Genomic DNA, 11,136 nt, shown 5'->3' on the forward strand with positions numbered 1-11,136 from the left:
ACAACGAAAAAAATCAAAAACTATAAAAGGAAACTAACACTACCCTACGAAGAAGAGCCTCCTCCAGAACCATTCTTGAGAGTGCCACCCTATTTAAGCTCAAATTAGTACATACACACGTACGTAGGATGAGCACCATACGCACGATAAACATCAAACATTAAATTATGAACATAAAGACCAATGTCAATGAACATGTACGGATAGAAATATACATATGTTCATTTGACTTGTTAGTCATGTACATGTATTCATTTGATTTGTTATTTCTGTACATTCACTTATTAACCATGTACATGTACACGCCATGCTCTACCTACAAGCGCGTGCACCATCTAGGCGTTACTATTTAAACCTCCAACAAAATAACATGAAGATCCTTCGAGACCGCCTCTGAAATAATAAGCTTTTGAACCGATTAAGACCCAAAGTTGGCCAATCGATCCGCCACCCAATTAGCTTCTCAATAGCAGTGACTAATCGTGACCTCTTAAGTCCTAATCTCTATAACTCTATAAGACTATATCGAAGCTGAAACAGGAGAGACAAAAAATGGTGCGTGGTCCACTCCTCCGCCTTTTAAACCCTCGCACTTTCCCAATCCTTCGCAACGTCGCTGTGATTGCGCACGTCGACCATGGCAAAACCACACTTCTCCGTCAATGCATCGCCGATGAACGCGCCATGGATTCTATCACTATCGCTTCTAAGGTTATTTCTTACTCCATTTTTTTGACGATTGTTTTTGATTCATTAACATATAAAACTAGTTATGTTTGATACTTTTTCTCTCTCTGATAAAAGTGATTGTAATTGGTTAAGAGAGTGTTAATTTGATATCGACAGTTCAATTCTATTGAGGTAGTTTCTAGTTTGTGTTTAAAGAAGAAATCATGCACTTCAAAAATATAATTACTTTCTGAATTTGATTTGTAGTAAAAAAAATGATTTACGAATAATGTGGCATTATATATATGATCATCATCAGATGGTGTAAGCTAATCGAGCAAGGAATTCAGTCGGGTGTATCAGGTGCATGGTACACCTAAAACTTTTTTTTTTGCTTATTTGTTATTTAGAGCTCTATCTATGATGTGATTATGCTCATTTAGATGTTTTAAATGATAAATGAGCAAAAAAAAACTTGGGTGTACCATGCTCGTGGTAGACCCGGGTGTATGATAAAAATTTCCTAGTATACACATCTTTCTTTTGTGAAAATTATGCTGAAATTATCATACTAGTTTAGCTCAATAAACCTAGGTAATGAATTCATAATGACGTACCATGAGATTACAAATGAAAGGTTTGTACTTTACCATAAAAACATACAATTGGGATGATCGTACGAAGCCTTCATTGTGTAATTTGGCAACTGCTATTATGTGCAGGCCAAAATTTGCAGAACTCATCACCAAATTTGCCACCATTTCCTTAGATTCTCTTCAGGAGTGTCCTATAAACCACTTGAAGAATCCATAAAAATAGCAGTGTCCCAAAAAACATATGAACAAATTCCAGACCTCCTTACATATTCAGAAAAATCTTGCAACAAACAGAATCCCTTCTTATTTCTTTCCTCATTGACATTAAGCCATAGAACCCGAATAGTTGATGAAATGTTACAATCTTTCATCCCTCTTAAACCGCATTGCCGTCTCAAAACTACTTATCACTATCTGCTGTCTTACACCCTTCAAAGCTCCCACCCTTTTCCTCTTGCTCTTGCAATACTCCAACGTACACTTCGTTCCGGCTGTACCCCGGTTCCTCAGACCCACCTCTCTCTTTCTGCTGCTTGGATTCATCAGCAACGTCAACTCGAGTCAGTGCCCAGTATTCTTCTAGGCATGAAATCAATTGCGTATTGCCCTGATTCTGGAACTTGCAACTTTGTCATCAGATCACTTTGTGCTGTTGATCAGTTAGAAGAGGCTGTTGAGGTGCTAAGGGGGATGAGTGAAGTAGCATGTGTTCCTGATGCAGAGAGTTACTGTACTATTATAGACGCATACTGTGAATTGCGGAAGACAAATAATGCAGTCGTGATGATGAAGGAAATGGTCAGGAAACTAAGGTTGTCGCCGAGGCAAGGAACATTGGTTAGGCTTGCGGCATCATTACGTGCCAACAAGGAGATTTGGATCGCGGCTGAGATGATCGAGTTCCTAGAGAAGAAAGGATTTCATGTTGGGTTTGAGAGCTATGAGCTTGTGGTTGAGGGTTGTTTGGAGTGTAACAAATTCATTTTGGCTGGAAAGATGACGATGATGATGACGGAGAAAGGGTACATACCGTATATAAAGGTCAGGCAGAAGGTGGTTGAGGGGTTGGCTGGAGTTGATGAGTGGAAGCTTGCTTGTGCAGTAAGACACAGATTTGCAGAAATGAATTCATAGGTTTTGCCACTGAAGTTGAAGGAAGGAGAAGAGGCGCAAAGCACAACAAAGAGTAAGTCCTTGCTTCGTGTATTTTTGTTCAAATCTCCTCTATCTAGATATAATACGTTATGCAAAATACATTTCTGAAAGTAAGTGTAACCATTGTCAACTTCTAGGCATAGTTATCAGCTTAGACATGAAGACATTATGTTCCAATAAAGATAATGCAAATGTAACTTGTTACTATTTCCTAGTCATTAAGCATTTACCCAGTTTCCTGCTCACAGGATGATTTAATGCATGATTTCTTTTGAGAGTATGTATGAAGTATGTTTTGTGAAAAGATTTTCTATATCATTTACATGTTGATTTCTTTTTCTGATTATATGTTTCAGTATTAGTGGGAGGTCTTTCTTTGCTTCTACATGATTTTCTGCAGGCTATTGCTTCTATCTATCTGTGGTCAAGCCTGTGTGCACTTTAATACAACTTACAGGGATTATTTTCATAAACAGAACTTTGCTTTTTTAAATTAACAATTCATAGGGTAGAAACTTAATTGCTCATTTGTGTTGAAAAAAGATGTGAGCTTTAGGTCAAGAAAAATATTATAGGGAAAAGAATGTGAGAGTAGCATTATGAATGCAGCGCTACATTCTTTAAGAAGTTTTATGCTCGTTAACGGGGTGTTATCTGGTAGAACCATAGAAGCAATCCAGGTAGTTGTTTCTTAAGTGAATATAGGACTTGTTGCCTCTTTCTAGTGCAGTTGTCTCTTATGTTTTATGGTGGCCCCTATCTTTATCTGTTGCTCCAATATAGCATTTCAAGGTCTTTGTTCCACGTTCTATTTCCCAGCCTATTTTCATATTTAGGTCTTCCTTTCTTTTTCTATTTGCTTTGTACGTAACTTTACAGTTAGCTTTTTGGAAATTTTATCAAAAGTTGACTTGGTTCTTTTCTTAATTGGCACAACAGTATTTGGTTGTTCATGGTTCGACCTCTCTTCTGGGTTTCATTGACAGTAGGAATTAGACCTGTCAATGGTCCATATAACATGAGAGAACTGAGAATTAAAATTGTACCGGGGGGGGGGGGGTTCTTGAAAGAAGGCTAACTGATATTCTATTTTACAACTGAAAAATAGCACTGAGAATTAAAATTGTACCCCGGGGGGGGGGGGGGGGGGGGGGGGGGGGGGGGGGGGGGGGGGGGGGTGGAGGAGTTGGAGGGCAGCAAAAGTACTCTGGGCTGTTATCCTCTAGGTATTGTTTCTTTGCAGGCAGTAGTAAAACAGCAGAAAATTATTCCTGCTTTTAGGTGGAGAGTGTTGAGTGTTGACGTCTTTAAGAGGCTGTAAAGTGGAAACTAAGAGTGTTTTAGTGAGAAGGAGAAAGGCTATAAGCTGTAATTTCCCTGATTGCACATGTAAAAATGGGTCCCACTTATTTTACTCCAGTTTGAGAGCTGAGATTCTGGCCTGCAAGGTAGGCTAGCACTCTTGACAATTTTTCTTTTGATAGGAAATTTACTGCTGAGAAAAGGCATAACCCTGGTAAGGTGAGGAGAGTAGAAGCTACAACGATTCCCAACTAAAGTGGGGATGACAAGGATCGAAAGGAAACTCTAGCCGTTTAAACTAGAAATCTTGGACTTTCAGCCAGGAGTAGAAGCCATGGCAATTCCCAACTAAAGTTGGGGATATAAGGATCGAATGTCATGGTTGAGAGGTAGGAGCTCTTACCCTCGAGCTCCCATTTGATCCTTCATTCTCTTGGCCGATAAATCCAATTTTTTGTTTTCTCTTCTCTTGTCTTAGCTTGATGTATGGTAAACAAGTCTTTTTCCAGTAAGAGGAGTAAAATGCTGTATATATTGTACCTTTCATCTGGTAGCTTTTTCTCCATGATGGTATGATACATATGCATCACATGTACTTTTGTTTTATCCTTTATCCACCATGCAACTTCAATCTGTACTACTTATTGATATGGTGCAAGAGCTAGTTATAAACTGTTTAAGACACATTGCGAAACTTAAGTCCTGCTTGGCCATTTTAGTTGCCTTCTTCTAACTATAGTTTGTGAACTAGAATTCTTGAATGCAGTAACTTTCCTTGTGTTGTGTCCATTCTGCTATCTAGATTATTTTTCTCCGGATTCCAGATCTGTTTTCTGCTGGCGTTTTCTGTTATCTTAGAGCAGCCAAATGATATTTTCTTATCATGTTAAACATCTTACCGGCTGTATCTGACATGATGTGTTTACAGTTGTATGGACTACTGGATATGTCTAGCTTCCATGTCTAAGATCTACTCCCTCCATCCATTAATAAGCTAACTTTCATTCTTTGGCTAGTGTATTGCTATCTCTCTCCTCATTACATTATTTTCCTTATTATACGCGCCATTTGCCAATGTCGAGCTTATTAATGAACAGAGGGATTATTGTTAAATTTTTTTGGTCTGTTATTGCCCTTGTTGGTATTTCTAAAGGGGTGTATTCTCTAGATTTATGTCGTGATCTGAATGGCTGAAGCCTGGAGCTTTCATCGATCAAATGCTATGTGTTGTACTATGTTTTCTTCTGATTTAAGGACCTCTCCCGGTGCCTCTCAATAAGCTTTAATTGATAAGTTGCTGGCCAAATTTTGCTGGCATTCATTTGTAGAGACTCCACTGAGACCTGATAGCCTCATAACCTCTTTTTTTGAAGTCTATGCTATTATCTGCAATATTCATCATCTTTATATGTTTTCCATTTCCCAGCATATGATATATGCGTTGGAGTCATTGCATACTGCCTTGAAAAGAGAGATGATGGAGCAGTTCGGGTTTACATCATGACATTGTGTCTGTTGGCACCCTATCGTGGCTTAGGTGTTGGTAAGTATACATTATCTTCTTTGCCAAAACAAATATGTTTCCATTGAAATAACCCCTTCTGAGTTCTGACCCTTCTGATATTGGAGAAAAATCTAGGTCCTAAATATTTGTTGTTGTATTTTCAAAAGATAATAGAATATATTCTGGGATTGTTCATGGGGATGGGTTTTCTTGTTATGCACAGGCACAAAGCTTTTGGACCATGTACATGAACTCAGTGCTAAGCAGAACATCTCTGAGGTTTACTCAACCGCGGATGCTATGGCTAACAAAGCAAAAACAATCTGCTTATCGATTCATCAATGGAGCGAAACCAAGGTAGGAAATGCTCATGAATACATGACTGCAAAATTTGTTTTTATAATCAAGAGGAAGAGAGAATTTTCGGCAAGGACTAAGGGTGATCAAGAGGGTGATCCATATGAAGATCACATCTGATGGCTAGTTGGCAAGAAAGTGGATAAGTTCCTTGGGATTATAAGGGCGGCGACTTTGATGATGAGGGTATGTTGAAAGGACATGAGGACACATTGATATTAATGTCGAATTTTGGCTTTGAAGTCGCGGTTTTTTGTTTATGATCTTCTTTGATGGGTGGTGAGTCTAAGGTTGAGACTTGTCTATGTGTAATAGTAGAATCGGCCATTTTTGTTTGTCTTTATTTTAAGTATAACAGGCGATTTGATTATTGTAGGTGTTAAATAGAGATTATATGGATAGTTTATTTTCTGGTGAAGTTGCTTCGAATCTCATAGTTGAAAGACAAATTTTGCATTTCTTGTCAAATGAAGCTGATGAGGTGACTTCTTTTGTTAGACTTGGTCACAACTCACAAGTCTTGTTTGGTCACTATGATCATGAGCATAATGAGTCTTCATTATTTTCCCAACCAATTTGGGTACTTTTTGTCCATTAAAAGCCTAACCCGAACCCCAATTCTAATATTGTTGGTCAGTAACTGGGCCCATGTCTTTCTAACAGATCAAACTTTCATGGACTGATCTTATGCACAAACTCTACTTATAAGGCCCGATAGTTACAAGGCCCGATAGTTATCGGCCCCATAGTTATCGGCCCGACCTATTGAACCGCTCTAATACTTGCAAATTGCAATCGATGTTCATTTTTTTGGTACCATTTTTATTATACACCCAGGTCAAACCTTCACACTCCCTCGACTTTTTTTACTTGCTAAATTGTTGTTTTCACTAGTTTTTAGGAGATGTCTCTTTTAATTTCTTTTGGTATATACTATTTTTAGGCTTTTAGTAATAAATGAGGTGGAGTAGCCTTATTTTTAAAGGAAAAAGTAGTTAAAAAAAAGCTTTTATTGCTAGTAAAAGTACAAAACATAATACTAAAAAAAATTATTACTTTTTGGTGGACCAAGTCTGTAAATGAGGAAAATTGAAACAATGTAGCAAGTAAAAAAAGCAACCATTTAAGAAAAATGTAGCAAGTAAAAAAAAGCGGAAAGAGCAGTTCTTTATACTGGAAGCACCTATAACTAAAAATTTCGTTCCATATTTTTTACACATTTTATTTTTTAAATTTTTTGTATTTTGCTCATTTAAAATATGTTTGGAAATACCAAATACATAGTTCTAACTAACTGACATACACTCAATACTATTCTTTTGGTCATGAACAATTAACCTTGAATATAGCAAGTAGTATTTGGTCTAGTGGTTTGGTTTATATCTCACAATTTCAAGGTTATTGGATCAAATCCCACTAGACACTCTGGAGGTGGGGATTTCTCCTTACCATTCCCCCTACTCCCAAGGAGCCTTGCCTGCATATCTGAAACGGATTGGCCTGTACGAGGTTTCGGTCCGATCAAGGTGTCTTCTTCTTAACTTGAGAACAAAAAAATTAACTTTGAATATGAGAATCAAGGAGTAAACTTGTTTTTGAGTGGTAGTGAGCAAGTTTGCAACTCACCAAAAAAAATACTTAACGTGCGAAAAACAAAAATTGTAAGTTGACTGTTATTAACAGACGTCAGATGTTCGTCCAATCTTCTTGGTCGAACTATCTAACGGTATATCATCAGCTTCCTCCAAATCAATATATACTTACACAAATTACAACTATACAAACCATTCAACAAATTTTCATAAATTATTATGATCAACAGTCTCTCTACATCTTGAACCCAGAAAAATTTAATTGAGTGAAAGAAGAGAAACGATGTCGTTTGGGTCATCTTTAGCAAGTTCTCAATCTCTTACACTCTTCTCCAAATCTTTCAATGGACAACATAGGCGGGCCCACTTCCCTTCTCCTTCTTCCCGTTTCAGGGCTTCTGCTGATGTCCCTGATTTTCTTTCTGCTGATTGGTAATCTTCCCTTTTTTTTACAAAAAACAATTTTTTAGGTTTTTTTTATGTAATTTATAGCTTTTTAATGAGAGATTAATTATTGATTGGCCCAAAATTGGAGCTTTAAGAGATGGAAGGATTCAATTAACACTGAGTATTGCAAAAGTCTGCAAAATTAGGTGCTTAAGTCCATTTTAATAATCTATGTTTCTTATTTTGATTGGTTAATGTGTATGTCCGTATGTCAGCTAGTTTAGGTGGTAAGCCATGTACGTCATTGTGTTTTTTAGCTCATGCCCGAGTTTTAAATCCGTGTATATCATTGTTTTTTGTGACTCTACGTGAATAAAGAAAAGAAAAGAGCTCACTTGGACGTACCTAGTGCATGTAGTGAGGTCTATACGAGGGATGTGCAACCACTAACCATCATAGTCCAAAAATGGACTCTAATAGGGTCTTTTAGCAAGCAAAGTAAAAAATTGAACTAATAAAAATGGTACCATTTAAACACTTGTTTTTGATACTACTAGAGGTAAATTGGAAGTTTTCTAGTTTCTACTACTAGTTTCAACTAAGAAAAAGAAAATTATTATTGGAACATGTACTAGTACACCTAAGCAATATTTCCAGGAACAACTAAAACAAAATTCTAGTACCAACTAAACATTTGTTAGTACCATACAGGATTCAAGGATTCAATATTGCATGTTAGTGTCCAGAATGATTCTTACTGTTAAGGTTTATGCCGTTTCTCAGGTCTATACTAGAGTTTGTTATTGTTCATGATAATAGCTAGGGGAGGAATTTGAACTTTAGGGTATACTATGATATTATCCTAATGTCTCCAAAGAGGCTCTGACTCGAGACGGGAAGGGGTGTGGTTCAATTGTATGCAGCCTCACCCCTGTTGTAACCAAATGCAGTGTTACTCCGACACCTTCATTTACCTCAAAAACGGGGTGTTGTGTCGTGTCCGATATGACACTCTACTTGGATAATTCATTTGAAACTAAAAACTTGACTTTTTCTACAAAATAACCGAGTCGGATACTTGAACACCCGTATCCGAGTAGACACTCAATCCGTGTCTGAGTAACATAGACCAAATGCTGTTTCCAATCAGACCAAAGCTGAAAATCCAGATTATTTGTTGTGAAATCTGTAGTCTTAATTTGTGTGTGCTGTGCCATCATGTCATGTTGGATTTATGTATCTGGAGTTTGTCCGACTGTGGATGAAGAATTGAATGCAGCAATCATGAGGATAGGTGCTACTTGCTAGTATGTACTTAGCTAATTAGCTTACACCTGAATGTAGGGTATGTCCTGACATCATTGAAGTTTTATGATGATATTAAGAGATTTTATGGTTGTAGGGTTGAATTTGTTCCTTATTTTAGAAGTTGGAATGATGTTGATTAGCAAATCATGTTTGATTGATAAACAGTTAATCTGAGAGCCTCGCTTTTATTTTTCTTCTTTTTCTTCCTTTTGCCACTGAATACATGTCCTTATTGTTCCTCATAATCTTGCATACTGTTCGTTTTCCAGTTGTCTTCCTGTGTTTTTGGCGTATACACAAAGCTTTGAAGTGAAAGCCATTATGCATTATGCATTATGCATTTCTTACGTTCTAGAAATTGTCCTGCATGATGATGGACATGGCTTGAAACTTGAATTTCATGAATGATTTCTGTGAATTGTCGTGCATCAGTTTAATGCTTGAGTTGCTAATATTTCTCTTTCAATGGCTTCATATTTGTGTAGGCTTGAAGCTCGCAAGAAGAGGCCTTTTGGTCCAACAATAAATGTAATTCTCTCTTTAAGGATTAGTAGCCTTTCTATAAATCCATTATGAAAGCTATTTTTATATTTTTTGATATAGTTTAGTGCAGAGGAAGCTGTTAGCCACCAGCTTGATGCTCTGAAATACAATGATCAGCCTTATCAAGATTACGGGATCGAGGTTATGTATAGGGTAAAACGGCAACACACTCTGATCTGCTCATTTTTTTGTTCTTTTTTTCTTATTCTGTGACATAAGTTTTTGTTCACTTATCATCAACAGTTTGCTGGATTTGATCCTTTTGAGAGATCTACTTACTTCGGACCACACTTTGATTTAGGACAGGTCTTTAAATCCCCTATACAATATACCATCCAAGCTTAACTTTGTTGTCATTTTTGATGATGCATGTCTAACATACACTTGCCTTTTCTGCCAGTTTGAGCGCTTCAGGCGAATTTTTCATCATTCAAGCTATCGGGTGCTGCTCGGCCACAAAGAAAGGAAAATACTGAGCAGCTTATGGGTTAAAGAGGTAAGCTTAGAACACCATAATATACCAAGGGTTGCATCTCAGATACGTTTGCATAATTCATCATGATATAATTGGTAATTGTGAGGTCCTGTGAATTGGTGTTGTTATTGCTTCTAAACTTCTTTGTCATAATGTGGCACAGAATCGATTCAAGCAACGAGTCTGGGTGCAAGGAACTCGTCCTGCCGAAGAAGAGATATTTGAATTCACAATGCTTCAGGTTTGTCACCTACAAATTTTTCAACAAACAGATACTTTCTGGAGCAGTAGTCTAGTTTGTAATAGTTCTTTGTGTGAGAAGGATGTGTCATAGCTCATTGGAGCACACCCGAATTCTAGGACTGAGGGTCCTGCATACCATCTAAAAAGTTAATATTCAGAGGAATTTCAGACAAAGAAAATATTAGAGACAAGGTTTTAATAGAGAACATGTCCTCGACTGAACAAGAGAGAGGACGAGGATGGTGAGATCCAATCCAAAATGAAATTATAAAAGCATTCCCCCTCTCTGATCTTAGAACAGTCCCATAAGTGACAACTCTATATACTACTATGTTAACTGTTAAGCCCTCTCTGGTTTGTGGATGAATGATTTGTTATTCTGTTCTATGGTCTGTGTTGCATTTATTGAAAAAACTGATTTTGATGTATATACAGAGGCTCGGTGGTAGCTGGGATGGTTATTGGCTCACCGAGAGTGTACATCATGACGGAGACAGTTTCTCCAGTGGTATGGCTTACTGAAGAACCCTTTCTAGACATGGGCGCCAGTCTCGATTACTACAAAATGATTCAAGTCTTGACCACACATGGAATATGATGATGTCCCAACTTCAGAATTTGTACATATAAAGGTTCAAAATGTTAACTTGTTCATATTACTTGTGCTTGTAAATGGTTACTCTGTATAAGTCAATAGTTTGGGATTTTCCCTATTCAATCATCTGTAATCATCTGAGACTTCATGTATTTATATATTTTTGATTATAGTGCTGAAGTAGGAAAGAAACAATACATGCCAAGGCTATGGGACACTAGGATGCTCGGACTCGTGTAGTACAGCTGTCTGCTGCAGTACTACTTCTTGAATTTAATAGGCCAGTTTTATTGCTTTACCTTTTCACTTTTTGGTTCACATGATTTTTTCAACTCCCCCTTCTGGTTTCCCACCTCACATTAAATTATTAGATAAAAAAAAAGAGATCTTCACCATCTGGGTTGGCAGCA

General features: G+C 37.3%; 2 protein-coding genes across 2 annotated transcripts; both read left to right on the plus strand.

Moving 5' to 3' along the window:
- The first annotated feature begins 516 nt into the window (after positions 1 to 516).
- LOC104887708 (pentatricopeptide repeat-containing protein At1g06270) lies at positions 517 to 6,080 on the plus strand. The gene is made up of 4 exons (XM_010672417.4): positions 517 to 711; positions 1,392 to 2,451; positions 5,149 to 5,265; positions 5,450 to 6,080. Exons 1-2 carry the CDS (start codon positions 553 to 555, stop codon positions 2,397 to 2,399), a joined length of 1,167 nt encoding a protein of 388 aa, XP_010670719.2. The 5' UTR covers positions 517 to 552; the 3' UTR covers positions 2,400 to 2,451; positions 5,149 to 5,265; positions 5,450 to 6,080.
- Positions 6,081 to 7,278: 1,198 nt separating this feature from the next.
- Positions 7,279 to 10,906, plus strand: LOC104887707 (hypothetical protein). Its single transcript, XM_010672416.4, has 7 exons — positions 7,279 to 7,607; positions 9,356 to 9,398; positions 9,474 to 9,566; positions 9,657 to 9,719; positions 9,814 to 9,909; positions 10,052 to 10,129; positions 10,567 to 10,906. The coding sequence occupies exons 1-7, from the start codon at positions 7,459 to 7,461 to the stop codon at positions 10,651 to 10,653; spliced, it is 609 nt and encodes a 202-aa protein (XP_010670718.1). The 5' UTR covers positions 7,279 to 7,458; the 3' UTR covers positions 10,654 to 10,906.
- Positions 10,907 to 11,136: the final 230 nt, after the last annotated feature.

Source organism: Beta vulgaris, chromosome 2, assembly GCF_026745355.1.
Source record: "Beta vulgaris subsp. vulgaris cultivar EL10 chromosome 2, EL10.2, whole genome shotgun sequence".
Taxonomy (NCBI): domain Eukaryota; kingdom Viridiplantae; phylum Streptophyta; class Magnoliopsida; order Caryophyllales; family Amaranthaceae; genus Beta; species Beta vulgaris.